This window comes from Falco rusticolus, chromosome 13 (genome assembly GCF_015220075.1).
Source record: "Falco rusticolus isolate bFalRus1 chromosome 13, bFalRus1.pri, whole genome shotgun sequence".
NCBI lineage: Eukaryota > Metazoa > Chordata > Aves > Falconiformes > Falconidae > Falco > Falco rusticolus.
In genome coordinates this window covers 11,907,886-11,926,685 of record NC_051199.1, presented here as the reverse complement: position 1 = coordinate 11,926,685, position 18,800 = coordinate 11,907,886, and the positions used below count along the sequence as shown (strand labels likewise).

At 36.7% G+C, this 18,800-nt stretch overlaps 1 protein-coding gene across 2 annotated transcripts in view; it reads right to left on the bottom strand.

Moving 5' to 3' along the window:
- Positions 1 to 18,800, bottom strand: part of COL4A3 (collagen type IV alpha 3 chain) — an 84,622-nt gene that overhangs the window by 41,538 nt on the left and 24,284 nt on the right. For both annotated transcript variants that reach the window (XM_037406107.1, XM_037406106.1), the window contains 8 exons: positions 7,779 to 7,835; positions 5,103 to 5,192; positions 3,474 to 3,518; positions 2,979 to 3,023; positions 2,621 to 2,683; positions 1,824 to 1,877; positions 952 to 978; positions 272 to 349 (listed from right to left, as the gene is read on the bottom strand). In XM_037406107.1, coding sequence (XP_037262004.1) covers positions 272 to 349; positions 952 to 978; positions 1,824 to 1,877; positions 2,621 to 2,683; positions 2,979 to 3,023; positions 3,474 to 3,518; positions 5,103 to 5,192; positions 7,779 to 7,835 — 459 coding nt within the window. The remainder of the gene's footprint in view (positions 1 to 271; positions 350 to 951; positions 979 to 1,823; positions 1,878 to 2,620; positions 2,684 to 2,978; positions 3,024 to 3,473; positions 3,519 to 5,102; positions 5,193 to 7,778; positions 7,836 to 18,800) is intronic.

Sequence of the window (18,800 nt, the reverse complement as noted above, 5' to 3'; positions counted from 1 at the left end):
GGTGTACTCTGTTTTGTAAAGTGAGAAGAAATACTTTAAATATATTGTATTAATCAGATTGTAGAATTAATAATTTAAGACACAGAATTATTTTCTCATTTAGAAAATTTTCAGATCATTTAAAAATATTATATCTATACAAAAATATAAACCACTGACATTTTATATAATATAATTTTAATATGTAACACATACTATATATAATGTGGTTTATATATATATAGATTGTTTGTGTGTGTGTGCATCACAGTCTGAATTAATTCTGAATTACCTGAAGTCCAGGCACTCCTGGCAATCCAGGATCACCTTTTGCACCATATCCTTGGTTATATCCATCTGCAGGGAACCCCTGGATAATTGGATAAAAAGTTATGGTGTAGAACTCTGTGGTGGAACAAATCTTCTCATACAGTTTGTAGGGAATTAAGCAACATCAGAATTGCATAATGATGGCAACTTTCCACTATGGATAGTTTTACCTCTAAAAAAGATTTCATTAAACAGAATATATCTTTTTCAAGCATTTCAGTTCTCTGTCTGGCGCAGTCTTTATTTCAGACATACCTACATTACTCACCCACAGTCCTGACTGTCAATATATTTCTGGTACTCTTTATCCCTTTAAAATACTCTCTAGTGCATTTGCAGATTTCCATATCAATTCATAAGCTGTATGGGGGAGGGGCTTAGTTCCTTGTGTGCTTGAAAGTGTGAAATACATTACATGCAATAACAGTAGTTAAAGGGGGAAAAAAACCTAAATACTGTTTTGTAACCTGGAGTGAGTGCAACTAGTACAGATGTAGCACCAAAGTTTGTGGTTGCTTCTTCTGGGAAGTAAACTGTTTCCTATACACAGAGATGTTAAGAACTCTTTTTCCAGCAGCGAACATGCACACACATTGCTGATTGTCCATAAATATTTCACATAGTACGGTGTAAATAACTGACCTTCTCTCCTTTGATGCCATCAATACCCTAGGGAGAAGAACAATCATATTATTAAAAGAGAAAAGTAAAAGAGATAGTGGTGAAAGGGCACATTCTAAATGTACTTTAAGGTTGGCAATCTTGAAGTGATTTCTTTTCACAGACACAGTGTATAGCCAGATACATGTTTACTGTGCCAGACTTCAATTTAAGAAGAACGAGCATGTTGTTATGGAATACTCCAGTCTCACAGTTACAACTCTATAACTGAAGGCAGAACAGTTTTGAAGCCTGACCTTAAGAAACAAATCAGTAAAAAAAAAAAAAAAAAAAAATCAGAAGAGCTGTTAAAGATCATGGTTAAAAGTTATTCAATTTGAAGCCACTGGAACTTGAGAGACAGCTTTCCTTTTCCGTTTGTTTAGAAGTTTCTTTAAAAACACGTTTCTACAGAGAAAAAACAAATGCTAGAGTTAAAGCAATGCAACTAGAACGAGAAGTTTTGGGTTTAATTCCCGGTTCTTATTGACTTAATTAGGCCATATCCTCAAACATATTAAGCACAAACTGAAACTGTAATATATTAAATATACATTGGACACCTTTAAAGATGCAAGTGGTAAGTTTTCCCAAGTGTGCCTTGAGACACTAAAGAGCTAACACCAGTCAATGAATTTACATGCACTCATTAACTAAGAAGTTAAGGCCCAACATGCAGCCGATAAACGCATTACCTTTAACTTTCTTTACCACACAGTTTTCATATTAATATAAGTGGGGCTACCTATATATTTCAAACGTTGTCAATGTCTGCTAATGTGATGCTTTACACTCCTTCAGTGAATGCCTTTATGTGGCAGAAATGCATGCAATCATAAATTTCAGACACCTACTGGAATGCCTGGAGCACCTCTTCTACCTGGAGGACCTGGAAAACCTCGATCGCCCTGAAATTGGTAAGAGTGACTGTTAATGCATATTATTCTTTATCATTTGGTCTGATTTTAGCAAAAGTGATTAAAAAAGAAAATGTTAATGTTATCATACTAAAATTGTGAGTTTTATTACCACCATATTTGCTAGAAGGGGCACAGCCTCACTGTATGGGGTCTTGACTTCTATCCGAAATACCAAGCTTTATTAGCTATGTCAGATCAGTTCACTGTTTCACCAGAAATGCATGATTTCTTGTAGTAGGCACCCTTCTGACTCCCTCTTTCAGAATGCTGGAAGCATTTCTCATAGAGCATAGAATACCTAGTGAACGGTAACTTAACGTTAAACCTTTTAATTGCTTTCAGGATTTATGAATTGTCAACTGCAAGCTAGACAGTGGTGAAATAAAATTAACTAGCTATCTTTTCTATAACCCATTTCAACAGAAGGACAAGTTGGACAAAACTGATTAGGTCACTTGGATTTGAAGAAAAAAACTTTTATTTGTCAAAATATCAAACTTTATTATTAACTTTTTAGCAAAGGCCATCAACATGTATTATTTAATTATATATCTTACACAGAAAGACAGCACTTTTCCTTCCTCTAGCCTCATGATTCAAAGTTTTCCTAATTGATAAAATCACAAACCAAAATAAATCAGCGTTGATGTACACTGGGGGGAAAATTGTTTTTTTGCCTGTTCCCAAGCATAGCAAAACACGATCTCTGTGATATTCAGCATGGTTTGTACCTTTGTGCCATTACATCCTGGAGCACCCGAGCGCCCAGGAGGACCGACAGTTCCCGGTTCACCCTAAAACAGAAGTGCGAAATTGACACAAGTTTGTTTTTACACATTCATATTGCCCTACAGCAACACTGGAAGAGTTTATGCTAGAGCGGTGTTTCACAAGACCTGACAGATTACAATGTGTTCTTAAATCATTACAATGACTGAGAATTGCTGATGCTAAGATTTTTATCTTTAGGCTAATTGACAGAGAGAATGCTCATGTTGAGACTAGAGTGAGCACACTGGGCTGAGGATAATTATGTGCTGAAGACTGTAGTAAGACAGAAACGGTTAAATCAGTTTCATTTTTACTTACTGGAAGGCCTGGGGGACCTGAAAATCCAGGTATTCCTGGGGCTCCCTAATGATATAAAAATAGAAGAATAATGCAATTATTAAGCAAAAGCTCATGATGCAGTTTTTCATTTCTTATGAATGCAACTATGATTCTATCAAAAGACCAGTGTGTTCTTAACACTTCTGACTATGACCAAGTATAATAGTGGCTTATGTACTGTTCACAAAGACTGGTTTTGCCCACAGAAAAAAATCCAAAACATCTCTTTATGGAATTCCAGCCTGACTTTTTCCATAGCACACCCCAATATAGCATGAACCTTGTACATAAAGTGTAGCAAGAAAGGTAAAAGTTAAAAAAATAGATAATGTGTATACTCTGTGTCATAAATTTTAAGAATACTTTAAAATCATATATAATAATTTAGTTTTAATTTTCACAAATTACTGAACCAAGATGGCATTTAACATGACATCTAATACATACAAGTTTGTTTAAAATATAAATACTTACTCGTATACCTTTGGGTCCAGCTAAGCCTGTAAGCCCTGGAGAACCCTAGATCACAAATGGAAAAATAACGTAGTTCAATATAACTGAGAAAAAGAACATATCTGTCAACGGTATGTGCAATATTTTTAATGCCAATGTGCACATGAAACTATTTAAATAAATGATTTGCCTATTACAGACACTAAAGCAAACAAGCATTTAATACAACTTGCATAAATCACGGTGTCTTGCCCTCCCTTCCAGTGTTTACGGGGAATATATCATAGAATCACAGAATGGTTTGGGTTGGAAAAGACCTTGAAGATCTAGTTCCAGCCCCCCTGCTATGGGCAGGGACACTTTCCACTAGACCAGGTTGCTCAAAGCCCCATCCAGCCTGGCCTTGAACACCTCCAGGGATGGGGAACCTGTTCCAGTGCCTCACCACCCTCAGAGTGAAGGGATATATATATATGTCTCATCATAGGTCAAAAAAATAACAGTCATGGTATGTTGAGAAAGGAGTTGCTATGGCTCTGTTCAAACTGTGAGTCCTGGAAATGCTTCCCTATGAGGAAATAGCTGGAAGGCTCCCAGATATGGGTGATGTCCATGTAATGATCAGGTATATGCATATACCAGCCCCTCTCACCTGCACTGTTGCGCATAGAAAGGAAAGCCAGGAGCAGGCTGAAAGGGGGCTAAGCAGGATGGGAGAGCAAGGCTGAAAGGAGACAGCAAAGCATGCCACAGCACAGTCTAGACAGAACCTGCTAGAATTCTTTCAAGGTGCTTAGAGCTTTACTGATAACAAGAAGTTTTTATCATTTCCAGAAAGGAAATGGGGGATGTACCAAACTGCATAGCTCCTAAAATCCTGGTATGGATAAGTGCTGGAGCCACATTAGTGCAGGTCATAGACACAATGTGATTGTGGCCCTACTCTCCTGATTTATACTGTGGCTGAGTTCACACTATATTTACACACAAGTAATTTATTCATCAGAGTCATCATAATTATTTAACAATGACAGCAAGAGTACTGTTCCTGAAGACAAATAGAATTATTTTTTTTAATGAGCAATTTATTTGTTTTTTCTGCTTATGCAGGAGGCATTGAAAATTCATATTCAGCCTCAGTTTAGGCCTATAGGAAAGAAAGCAAGCCCAAATCATGGAAGCCACCCTCTCCATACTGCAGGCAACTAGGTATTTCCTAAACAGACCAAGATTTATCTTTAAAACCATCTTTCCCTTCAAATTTTCTTAAATCTGTTTTTCATATTTGTCTCAGTAGTAGCTCGTTTCCTCTCTTTCCATCAATAGGTGTCAGAGTACACTGCTAAGACAAAATTGAGGTTATGCTGCTAAAATCTATTTAGACCCATGTCCACTGCCTCCGGCAGTTCAGTCCACGTGCTTTAGCACTGGGCAATGGACAACTAACAACAAAAGCCCATGCATCAGCTACTTCAATTCAGTCAAAAATGACCACTGCAGCTGGTGACTACACAACATCCCTCACCTGAAACAGGTTTGGTTTTGTTTAGTTTTTAAAACAGAATTCTCTATCCAGTCATGACTCACTTTCACAGTCAAGCATGGTAGTTTCTCTGTGTGTCTCTCTCTGTATCTCACATACACACCTACCTTTGGTCCCTGTGGTCCTGGAGGTCCTTCTGGACCAGGAAACCCTCTGTGACCAGGTGGACCTGGAACACCAGGAAAGCCTTTTTCACCCTGTAAACATTAAGAGAATGAAGTTCTTAAAATATCTATGAATTCTCCTTTTGATAACTTATTTCTAAGGCATTCATTACTTTCAGTACCTCTTAACTTACACATATGTGTCTGCTCCTGTAGCAGATATATTATCCTTGCCCACACTGACCTGTTTTCGTGGTCCTGCCTATGTGCTGCCTAGGCCACATGGTACCACTGAAGTAACACGCTCATACGAATGGTTGAAGATACCAGAAGACAACAGTACTCCAGATTTTGCAGAGTACAGAAGTTAATTGCTAGCATTAAAAGTTTAAGAAAGCAGCTGATAATATATTCCTTGTTAATATTCCTATACTATGTTTAGTCCCTACAAGCAACACAAATCCAAATCCATCATAGCAGCTCTAATTTGTAGTTGGCAAAATGAATGGCTGCTGCTGTACAGCAAGGTCAGCTCCAAATCCAATACATCTCTTCATGAAAGCCATGGAAAGAAACAGTGGGTATCAAATGCAAGAAAAACATACAGCTAGAATAAAACAGTTGTTCTGAGTCTTAAGAGATTAAGACACTCAATTATTTTTTATTGTTTTTTTTTAAAATCAAGTTTAAATAACCAAAACATGTAAAGGAAACACAGAGGATTAAAGCTATAGAAATAGAATACATGAGGCTAAGTTACAGTGGAAGGGGCATTTTCAGTTTTTCAGTTAAATATAATGAAGATGCAAGTCTTATCTGGGTTAAAGTGCTTCAAGCCTAGAAACTCACGGAAAAGATGTTTCAACTCTTTAGATAGCAGCAATTTAGCATGCTCAATTTTACATCAGTGAAGATCTGTCTGAATTAAAAAAAATATTATTTAAAATATATAAATACGATCCAAGAATATTTTAACACAAATCAAAATAAGAATTGCATTTTTTAGGAAGCGTCTGTGAGATCTGTATCATAAACCGGCACAGCTTTTTAAAACAAATCGTTTATTTCATCCACCAGCGTCCCAAGAAAAGCAAAAAAGGATGGTGCTATACCAGGACGTGCCACTGGAGGGGGCGTGGTACCGGCTGACAGGAAGACGAAAGCCGTCCCGGTCCGCCTACACTGAGCTTGCTACCCCCGCTCCAGGGAAGCCCCGGGGTGCTCTCCAGATGCAGAGCAGCACCGAGCTCTCCTGGTAGCTTCACTTCCAGCACAGGCAATTTTATCCACATTTTCTTCTTGACAGATCAACAAGAGCAGACGATTCTCAGGTTGAGGAATTTCCTCACATTGAACACTTATCAAAATATATTGATTAATGTAACTGTCCCGACTTTAAAAAGCTGCCTGAAAAACATCTGTGTAAACAACGATTAACTCCTACCTACTAATTGCTCAGTTGCTTTAATACGGAACCGATGGAAACAAGCTGTGGGTCTTCATTATTATTGATATTTCTCTTCTAGTGGACAGCTTATTTTTTTCTCATTTTTCACCTGGTCTCAATTTTACTTGTTAGGGCAAAGTGAGGTTAGACCAACTAAGAACATGAAAAATAACCACTGAGGTTTTACTGAAGAGTGAGTATTCCCCTTTCCCACTTATGAAAATATGTTTTAATAATGAACATATTTACTTTGAGAGAACTTTTCTCCAACACTGAAATGAAGCTTCCTAAAAGCAAGACTAGGAGTGTTTTCTGTGGTGTGATATGACAATTTTTCTTTGTAATAAAAGTACAGGAGGAAAGCAGTAATCCTTTACCAGCCAAATGTGCCATCAGTGGGACTGATCACAATCCTAAGTCTATACAGACATCTGAAATCTATTGATAAGGTTTAGTATCGTAATCACTGTGTTCACAGTTAGCCTGAATTACAACCATGACTTCTTTAATAATGCCCCTTTCATTTGCGAACCAGTTGTTTTTTTCCAACTACAATGAAAGAATTTTTGGCATTTGTGTAATTCAGGTTTGTCTAAAAGCTACTCCCAGCCTCTGCCAACTGGCAACAGGCAGAGCTGGAGCTCTGTTACTTTTGATGCTGTTCCCTCACTGCTGGCAAGGTGTTTGTGATTAGAACCCAGACACTCATCCCCTGTGTTGGTTTGCAGATTTATCTGTTTGATGCCAGTGCATGTAGCTTTCCTTCAGGAACTAGAAACAGGGGCGGTGGGGAGATGGGCAAGGTCCAAAGATGGAAAAAGAGAAGCACTGAACATGACACTCTTGATGGCATTATGAAATTTGTAACAGGAGAGCTGGTGCCAGGGCAATGGTATCTGTGGGTATTTGTTAGCAGTTTGTGAAAGGAACCTAGCGCTTTGGACAGTTTTTCTGCTGGTGTTCAAATATCATGCAATGCTGTAAACCAACTAATATGTTTTTTTTAAAAAAAAACAAAAAAACAACCCAACAAAAAAGCTTTCTTAGTTAAACAGTGTCCCCAGAGCTATTTTAACATAATATTGTAAGGTAATGTATTCCTTTAACAATTCTCTGTAGAATCTGTTGACAGAAAGCCACCATACATTACATTCACTCACTTTATCAACTCAACTAACATGATTTTCAGGTATAAGCTGACCTTAAAAAAGGAAAAATATATCTGTTCTTACCTTACTACCCTTCATGCCATTGCAAAAGCAGGGACTTTTACCTTTGCATACACAGCTCTGAAAAACAAAAAGACAAACTTTACAATAATTTTTTTTTCTCATTGTGTTGTTTAGTGAAGGGGAAATGAGATCTCAGTGGTTTTAGAAAGGTAAGTATTTCATGGATAAACAACTTAAAAAGAGAAAGTTCATGAAGAGTGGCAATTCACAACAGTGGAAAAGAGCTCATTATTCCTCTGTACTGTCTTTTGACACTAGTTTGATTTTATAGTTGAGGTAAAGGCCAAGAAGCCACACTTAACACCACTAGGGTTACAGTATCAGGACGAAGTAACATTCAAGAGTTTGGGCTCACAACACTAAACTTTGATAATTCTTTAAAAAACTTACTATAGAAATGAACACATGTACTGATACTGTTTTAGATTACAGTTATATTCTTTTTATTTTAATCTATTAACCAATAATTTTCTGACTTTCTGTAGCTGCATTCACCTCCTGACCCTGCCACATGGTACTTAATACAATTACAAAGAAGCTTCAACTTTGCTGTTTCTTAATTCTGGAGGTCTCCTGAGCCAAGCTGTGTAATAGTGGGTGCCTTCACACAGGGACATCCACACTCCTGCAAGTCCTGGTTTGTAGCTGCTACCAGCATGTCTGGTCCTCAGGTCATCCTGGAGTTCAAAACCCTCCTTGGAGGGCTGAGTGTTGCATCGTAGAATGCAAACCTCTCTATGCCTGTGACCTCTACTGCTGGAGTATGGCATGGCTACTTAAGGAGCAACTACAACTTGGGAAAATTCAATGATTTATTCAGTATGAAGAGATATTCAGGTTTTTATTGTTTGCACTTCACACTTAAGTGAAACAAACCACCAACCCAAACAAGGATATTCAGTGTGTAACTGCATAGACAGCATGACTAAACCAGTTAGCTCCCACACGAGGTAGCAGTGGTAGCAGAGAGCCCAGCAAAGCTGCAAAGCTCCTCTGAGATCCAGAGTGAACATGAGAACACTTAACCATTCTGTGCCCTGTTTCTGCTACAGCTATCACGCACTCAGGACGTGAGCTAGCCCAGCCTAGCTAGAATAATGCTTCAAAGGACTTCTTTCCGCTCATGTAGACATATGCCATTTCAGTGAAGTGGAGGCGAAAAAAAATAACCCTTTACTAACATAAATATTATACATACTAAAAAATCATTTAGGTTATTGAAGCCATGTATTTCATAGAAATGCAGAGTAAACTGCATTTATTATCCTTACTTACACACTTAAATTCTTTATTTTTGAAGCTCTTGCTGAATGACTTTTTCACTGCTGTAGAAAGAGGGTTATTTTTCAGTTTATCCTCCCACAATAGTATAGATGTTTACCACAATGACCATATACTATGTTATGGTTACAGACAATAAGAAAGGGACAACTATCACATATTGGTTATGAAGGTATTTTTCTAAGTTGCATAAAATTCTGGAAAGAATTAAGAACTGTATTTTTTTCATGGAAGATTAAAGCCTTTAGGATGGTATGATACCAAATTTGTATTTAGATCTTGAAGACAGAATTAATGAACCTCTACAAATGGTCATAATACAACAGCAGCACTCTTCCAAATTTATAACTTTTCCAGTGGTCTTCTCAAAAAACAGAAAATGAGAGAGAAAAAAATGTTCTCCATTATAATGGTAAAGTCAGATTGCCATTAAATTCAAATTTTCCTCTGGCAATTTGTTCAGGTAAAACATTTTACAGACTTGAAAAGCATTTTTTCTTCCCACAAGTTAGGATCAATTTCTTCTATCTTTACCAAACCTGAGGTATGTGGTATCAGCTAGCTGCCTTCATTTCTTACACAGTTCCTGGTGTTTGTCTCCTTCCTTGGACTACACAAGGAAACTTGACAACTAGTTTGGAACAACTCATCCAATCTCTTTAAGCGCCTCTTTTAGAATGGAGGAAAGATGCTGCAAGTACTTGCTATTCTCTATGGACTAGACAATTACTGACAGTAGCTGCCTGTCTTCTAGGTGGCTGAAGTCAGGCTATTAATTTAAAAATAGATGCAGGGGATATTCCTCAACTGAACAGCTATTTAAACCTACATTTACAAAACAAAACAGAAATTAGAGTCAGTTGGCTGTGAAAAGCAAATCCCTCAAGAAATGATTGTCTGCCTGTGTTCTATAGACAGATCAATAGGTGATTGTTTCAAGCTAGATTTTTAAAGAGTTGCAAACATTAAATACTTAATTCTTTGGGATATTTAAAGAAGATTCCTTCTTCCTCTGATCTGAAAGCCAGAATTCAAGTGATGCTGCATCAGAAATTTGGAAAACAAGTGTCATGTAAAACAGAAACCATGAATATGCTACTTTACTATTATTTTTAACAATATGATTGCATCACCAGAGACATAAGAATAAACACTAGTGCAGAATTAACAAAAAACTGTATCCTGATTTCTTCTCAGTGAGGTCAATCAGTTTGGCACTGGATAATCTAAATTCACCAAGTTAGTTATATGACAAATATCTTGAGCCTTTAACCATAACTACCAGAGGATACAGTGACATGTATCTCAAAATAAATTTGTACTAGTCTATAAGACAACCAATTTTCTCATTCCCTATTCAATAACAGTACCTTCCATCCCAAAGCATTATCTTCAAAATAGGTGACACAGGTTATTGGTACATGTCTGCTAAGTGGTATAAAACCAATAACTGTTCAATGTTTAGCATCCCAAGGAAAGAATATAGCACAGTACACAAAATTAGTCTTAAACTGCAGGCACTGCATTTTACTGCTGTACAGGGCTGGTGAGTGACTCAAGTTATCATATTTTTAAGGTTTGCATACAAAAACTGTAAATTAACTACAAGACATATGAGACCCATTTATCAGGAATCCCAGCTGCCAAAACAAAGATTTAACTTCAGATTTAGTAGACACATGTCTGAGTCCAGGAAAGGTGCTGTTTACTAAGGAAAAAATAATTACAGTATTAAAATTCTCTGCATTTCTTCAGTGTAACTGGGAGCACATCCTGTCTGACCATAGAGAACTTCCCTTAGAAGCCAGAAGTGGCTATTTCTCATCTTTCTAGTACCAGTTATTTACCCTTATAATTCTATAGACCTTCATGAAGTTGTACCTTACTTCTACCTGTGAAAGCAAAGCTAGAAGCAGATTCTTTACAGTATTTGAATGCAAAGCAGTTTTCAGGACATGTGGAGAAATCACCAAATGAAATTACTCTTCTATAATAGGTATAATCTCCAGAAGACTTGATATGTACCCATACAGAAGAAACTTTTTCTTTTAACTTACAATCAAAGATAATCCAATGTGAAGTGAAATGCACGAACATGTAGAAACTTACGATGCTACACAACTAATCAAGGTTACTAAACTATTAAAAGAAAAAGAGCCTTTGCTCTTCAAGTCAGAATGCTTAGAATGTGTTTAATTTGCCATTAGTAAGCTTTCAGATCAATTTAGGTCTTTTTGTGTACACATATCACTTTAAACTAAACTGAAAAGACCAAAGATGATTTTACATTACACAGTCAGTTAGCTGGATAATACTAAATGTTTTGGCATATGATTTTTACATAAGATTAGATTATGCCTTCTGTAAAGGAGCTTTGAACCAAAAAATCATTGCTCACTTATACTACTGAATGTTTCCACATCCTTACAAGATGCCTGCAGCTGCTTTATCAAAGGATCGTAACAAAACAATAGTATATTGCCAGGTTATAAGATAAGGAAATTGAGTATTAGTTATTAATGGTTTATTCAAAATCCTCACAATAACATCTACATAAGAAAATGCATTAACACCACCACAGGTTTACTGCATGTTTTCCAGTTTTGTGATTTTTACAATAATCATCCGTATTTATTTCAAATATTTAGATACAGTAGATGGCACTATATTTTTAATCTAAAAATCTAGGTCAAAGGATAAAGCCATTATATGAATAATAAATCAAATTAATTCACCAATGAACCAAAATTTAAAAAAAACAACAATTTATTGAATTCAGAGAGGACCTCCTTTTAAAAATCTTTTGAGTGATAATAGTAGTAGTATTATACATTCTTTAAATAATTACAGTTGTACACACTGAAGCACATTTACTGGAGCAGTTTATGCTTTGTCCCATGGTTGCAACCTTATCTGTAACACGGAATTGCCTTTCCTACGTTATGGGATTGGATTCTGATCTCTTCCTGCCCCCAATTCAGAGACTAATTTAAGCATCTGCTTAAAAAGTGTTCCAGCACTCTCCTTCACTGAATCCCTCAAAGAAATGATGAAGAAAGAAAAATTAACATACTACAGACTACGTTGTCACCTATACGAAGCTTAATGCAGTGCCATGCTGAGTCTACTACTCCTACCTGTTTGCAGCAACTTTATTTGGAGTGTCAGAGAGAATCTTGCACAGCTCACAGCACTTTGCCAATATCACTAGTTATATGAAGGATGTCAGAGAATGTACTTAGGGATGTTATCAAACCTGAATATGTCAAAGGACATCACAAAGTGTTAATATAAGGAAAAAAGCAAATAATGATAGGTGTTTCTATCAATAGCGCAGTCTTTGAGTCCTGTTACTCACACCTGTGGTTATGACTCACAGTCACACTGGGAATAGCTTAACGGCAGAAAGATGAGGAACAGAAAAAATGAGCCAGTGAGGGTGATGACCCAATATTTCTTCATTAATCTCTTTTTGGAATGACACATATGATGACAGAACAGTCAGATTATTTGCTTTTCCAGATCCAGAGAAGATCAGAGTAGGTCAGCTATGATTTCCAAATACATATTTGTATTAAAAATACTGCACCTAGGACAGACAGGCAGTGAAGTGTGTTGCTGCAATACATACACAAGGCACCATATTAAGTACATTTCAGATGAAGACTACATTAAGACCACACAGGATGAAGAATAAAGATGTTCAGATGAAAGCTGAGATGAAATTCAATGTATTCTGCAGGAATATAGTGATCTGGCTGCAGTGGGGCTTAAGTTTACACTTCTGGCCTGATAGGTCTTTAATTTCATGGGTGATCTCCATTGATTCCAGAGGTAAAGCCTGGTTAACATAAATGAAAGATGACTGTGCAACATGAGGAATTTTAAGATGAATTAAAAGCAGTGCAAGTGATATCCATTAATCACTCTGGACAGTAAAAATAGCCCAGTTGTCTTCTGTCAAGTGAGTGGTGAAGCTGTCACTTTCCTTCACTGATGGTTCTAATGGGTGATCAGGCTCATTTTTAAAAATGCAAGCCTGCTTTTTCATTTAAACTTCATTTTTATTAGCATCTCACCTATCCTGCCATTAGATCTTTAACTTCTAACTTCAAGTATCACTAAATTAGGAGTCCATCGAGGACTAATACTTATTGGAAAAGATCTATTTTTCAATGATGTCACTTTATTATTTTTTTTCTTTTACATCATTCTGCTTGTTAATGGTATCCTGAGCAGCCTACAAATATGCGGGTCATCACAGTGGTCCCTCCTAAGTGGAAGTAAATTATCATCTTGATTTCCCGTTTTCTGTAATTTCTCTTAAATTCCCATACTTATTAAATACTATGTATCAATGACTCGGTTCCTTTAAGAGTCTTGATTATGAATTTTCAAGGGCTGCTGACACACTGAGATTTCTGAATTCTTCTTGAGCTGTCTCAGTGCACAGCAATCACTTTACACATTCCAGCTGTGTTCATAAACCGCAACTGAGCACATAGAATAATATTGCTCAGATAGTTGTTAATATAGTGCTTAAAACTACAAAGGGTCCATTTCTCTAATGTTCTCTACTACATTAATAAAAGTGGGTATAGTACATTATGATTACAGTAAGTGTAAAGTTTTGCTTTAACATTGATCTACACTACAGAAGCGTTGGGGTCGGTATACTGCACAAAGATGTGAAATGCTGCACTTTCTGAAGGACACTATGGTGCTAGCTAAAGCTTCTAGCTTGGAGACAGTTATGTTTTTGAAAATTTATCCTAAGCTGCGCAAGCAGACGATCTCGGACGAAAGCTGTATAAAAAAAAAAAGTTCCCACTGTGGAAAAGGCTACGTAAGGAAAATATTTTTTTTTTCTGAGTGTGACGCACCTGTGTTAGGATACTTAGCTAGACTAGCACAGTCAGTAATTCTATCTAGACATGGTTAGTAGATACGTGACCCTGGCAGCATATTCCTCATGTTGCACAACTGTAAATCACCATGTAGCCTACAAGGTACTGGAGAATTAAGTCCCCTCACTCCAAAACATTGCTATCAAAACAAAATACCAGTCTCACAATTACAATCTGTATACTAAAAGTTTTTCATGCATTCTAAGCATCAAACATGAATCATTAAAATTATCAAAGACCACGAAGAACTTTGTGTTTTTTTAGCGATTGCTGGGCCAGTACAATAAAACAAAATTATTAAGCCTTCAATAATTATAGACAACATAGAGCAGAAATAGGAGATGATGAGATGAAGGAAAATATGTCAGTTCCCAAACCCTGAAACATTGTGTAGTCACTTGTAAACTGGAAGGCAGCCAGACATTCCTACCTTAGAAGACTCCTGTTAACAGCCATATATGCTATCAGAATTCACAGCATTTTGCCTACCGGTTGAATACCTAGCACCTGACAAAAATCATTTGACTTTCCATTATTAGAAATACATCTGTAAGACACAACAGAAGTCAACTGTTATGCTACAGACAGTTGTTGAAAAAACTCTGTTAAACACTTGTAATGGGAACCTTGCTCAGCGAATAACTACTGAATCAATATCCCTCCTTAGTGGCACAGGCCTTGTATTACTGGTTATTTGCTGCTTTCCATGCAAGTTGCAGAGCAGAAGTCCTAAGCACTAATGATCATAGGAAAAACCCTCTCCATAACACTTCACAGAAGCAGGATTTTGTGTCTAGCTTACAGATAACTCGTGATCACATGATGTGAACACACATGTGTCTATCTGAACTTGTTAAGAATTTCCTTACTTTATATCCTTAATTTTAAACTGTCAGGACTTCTTTTTGGAAGGAATTAATTCTTTTTTATAATATAAAGACATATTTATAATGGTATTTGCAAACCAACTATGGTAAATAATTGGTATGGAGAAATGGAAGAAGCTGCTGTAGATGAACATTTAAAGAAATTTCTATTATGCTAAGGGAACACGTGTATGAAAACCCTTTTTCACTTCAGAGATTCAAACTGTTTTGAACATCTTCTCTTAGTTTTTAAAGCGAAAACCTGTTTGGTAAGAACTTTGTATAATAACAATTTCATAGTGTTAGCCAAATCTCTCCATTATAACTATTCATATTAGCACAATAAAAAAAGCAACAGTATAAAGCTTAAGTGAAACAGTATAAACAGATGGAGACAAAATTTTCATAGAACTTCTGGTATTTCTGGCCTACGTTTAATGGAATAAATTACGTTCTGGGGGGGAACCACCAAAAACCAAACCAAAAAACGTAAACCACACTGCAATTCTTTTTTTTTTTTTTTTTCAATACACTTATTGTACAGCGTAATGTTTTTTTGCTGTGAACAAGCCTGTCTGCATGGAAGTTCCAAGAAACCACCATAACACAGCTGTTCATGCTATCCTGACAAAAGCACACCACCCTGTCATCATGCTTATAGTTCCACATACAACTTCCATGGTGTCAACCATATTCTTGTCCCAGCAAATACAGTACAATTAATTACATGGAGCTTCTCCTTCCTCTCCAATTCACTAACAGTAAAGAATTAGGAAATGTGAGAACAGTAAGGCTTAGCAATCTTCACTGTGCCCACACGTTATCATCGTGTTAGATTAAAATGGGTAAAATGTAATTCAGAAGAAAAAAAAGACAATACCTAGAGTTTTCACAAACTCAAATTGTTTTTGAGCTCTGTAGTGATGACCACTAAGGCCTGTGTTGTAGAAGCTGCCTAAAATTACTCAGTATCTATGTACGTAAAGCTGGCATTTTGTGTGCAGTTTTGGAAAACTGTCAAGGCTCTCAATTGAATCTCTGGTTTTCAGATTTTTTAATTTGCTTTTGGTCTATAAAAAGAAGATACCGTATTACTCCCTCATTAACTATAAAGAACAATGGTTTTCTTTCTTTTCCTAAAACAAAGAAAATTTTGACACTTACATTTATAATGACCTATATCCTGCTCCACAAATAATCTCACTAGGGTGGAAGTCAGGGTGATGAGAACTATCAGAAACTGGACCAAACTGTTCATGATATATCCAGATGGGTAAAATCTGCGAAGGCAGACCCATAAACCCCATCTCTGAGGGTTTCTTTTCCTGACCTTGAATAGGACACAGGGACAAAAGAAATATTCTTCCTTTCTACGAGTTAAAAAAGATTAGGCAATTCAGGGCACAGAATTTTGTTTTGTGTAGCAACCTCTTAAGGGTGTTTAATCAGCTTATTCATCCGTGTTCTTCCTTCCTAACAGAGGGTCATCTTAAAAAAGCAATCTAGTAACAAAGAATACACACCATTTAACTAGTGAATTTTTGCTTATGTACCATAATATGGTTAGCATTACACCACAAAATTTGTATTTCTTCTCAGGTGTTGAGTATGGGAATGGTATTCACTATAATTGTTGTCTCCTCAGGCCTGTATATTTGTATATTGATAAAATTCCTCCTGTGCATCTTCTGTTAAGTGGTACAAACAGCAATGAAAGCAACAGTAGCTTGTTCAGAGAAAGCTTGTTGCACATGCTTTGGTTTCTCCTTTTTTGAAAAGCTCTGGGATTTCACAGATTAAAAAAAAATAAATGGGTTACTTTTCCTTGCAGCTTCCTCCAAAATGATCTGTGGAAAAATGCAGCATGAAGCCCTACTTAAAAAGCCTTCAATGAATGAAGCCAAATGGAAAACCCGTAAACCTGTGAGACTTGTACCCTATCACAAAACTGCTAGGGAAAAAAAAAAAAAAAAAAAAAAAGAAGAAAATAGAACTAAAAATATACTAGGTGTGGCAAAATGGAAGTTTTTTCAGTGTGTGTATGAGAGACTGGGGCTGTAAACAGCTCAGAAGAAAAAAAGCCTTTTTGTATTTCAACCCTCCTCCTAGGCTCCTGTAATCCATGCCAACATACTGAGCCTTCTAGTATTACTTTGTTAGGCAGTAGGGTGAGAATGTGACAGTAAAACAGATGACCGGATATCCCATACTACTTGCACTTAATAGCAAAGTATTTTGTTTCAAAGACATGTTATGATAAATCAGCTCTAGGTATCGCAGAAGAGATTGCTAGCACAGATCTCAAAATAAAATGCTGATATACCTACATGAAATACAAAGCAATGAAGAAGGAACTAGTGTCTGCCTGCCTACTTTGATCACTTTAATGATCCTCAGTCAGCAAAATAACTTGAATTATAACAGTTCTGCTTAAATGTGTATTTACTTTGTAGATTTGCTAGAAAAGGGTATACATAAAGCATTAACTGTTCAAATTTTCACAGGTGTTTAGTCAGATCACCTAAGGAGGTTCATCATCTTTCAGTTGTATGATGCAGCACACACACAGGCACACTTTTCATTTCTCGGTCATCAGAGCAAGCCTCCAAGCGGCACAAGACAGCAGAACTCCATCAATTTCATGCACAAACATTAGGGCAACTCGGCTAACTCTCTTGGCCCAGTAGGAAGAGCATTGCTCTGCAGTGTTCTGACATTGGCCTGTTCATCTACAGAGATGATGGCTGAATTACAACTAATTATAGAGGCAATCAAGATCAGAACAGTCTGGTATAAATTGGTCCCAATTATCAGAGTAACACCCCCGTTGACTTCAGAGCTGGGATCATATTAACAAAATCAAAGAGAACACTTCACAAAGGACTTGTTTTTCTAACACGCTCAGTGAACTCTCTTTTGTATATTCAGGTGCACATCTTCCCTTCTCAGCTGCCTGGTGCGACAATGAACCTGGGCACTTCCAAAGGCTGGCAGAAGAGGAACATTCTCACTGTGACACTTTGTCCCTCCAACATTTTGACTTCTAGTTAAACAAAGCAATTCAGCCTGCATCCCATTCTTACCAGCCTTGGATATGGTCATGGCTGAGCTAAAACACTGCATTTTTTCCTTCCAGAGCCATGTATCAAGATCCATTTGTGAAAGCAATGCAGATTGCATATAATTAGGAAAAAAATACTGCACAAAGAAAAGCAGACTAGTTTATAAGTATTTGCAGGCAAATTCTAACATTCATAAAAATGAAATTAATTGGGAAACACAAACACTTCTATCAAGGCACAGACAATAAGCATAAGTGAGAGAGGAAATGCAAAAAAGATCTTCTAAAGTCCTACAGTCACTGAGTTTGCTATCTCCCCTCCTTTTCCAGCAGCACATGATGAAAAAATACAAAGAGTAATGATAGAGGCAGAATACACAGCACTTAATTTTATCCTGGGAGCTAACACAAAATTGCAACTACATTATAATGCAAATCAAAAAATGGTAGTAACATGAGGTACAGCTAATTTGCTATCAAGTAATCTTGCTCAAGTAGAAACTTCTTTTTTATCCTGTTCTGAACACATGATAACACGATGCCACCATAAAAATGATAATGCCACTAAGAAAGAGAATCGATTCAATACTAATGAACTCGACTGTCATTAGTGTCATTTGAAACAGCAAGTTTCAGGGAGTATTTTTACATCAGTGTTTTATTTCAAGACATACAAGAAGTACATGGATGTCATCAAAAGGCAAGACACACTCAGGAGAATTAATTGGATTGTACATGTGCATTAAGACAGTGTTAGTTCCAGTTGCTGTTAAGCAAACTGAAAAAAAGAGAAGCCAAGTATTTTTTTTTCTGAAAGGAAAACAACAGAAATGAGGAATAAGAAGGTTCCCTGTGGAAAAATACTGATTTTATTATTATTATCATTGTTGTCGTTCTAAAGCCTTTA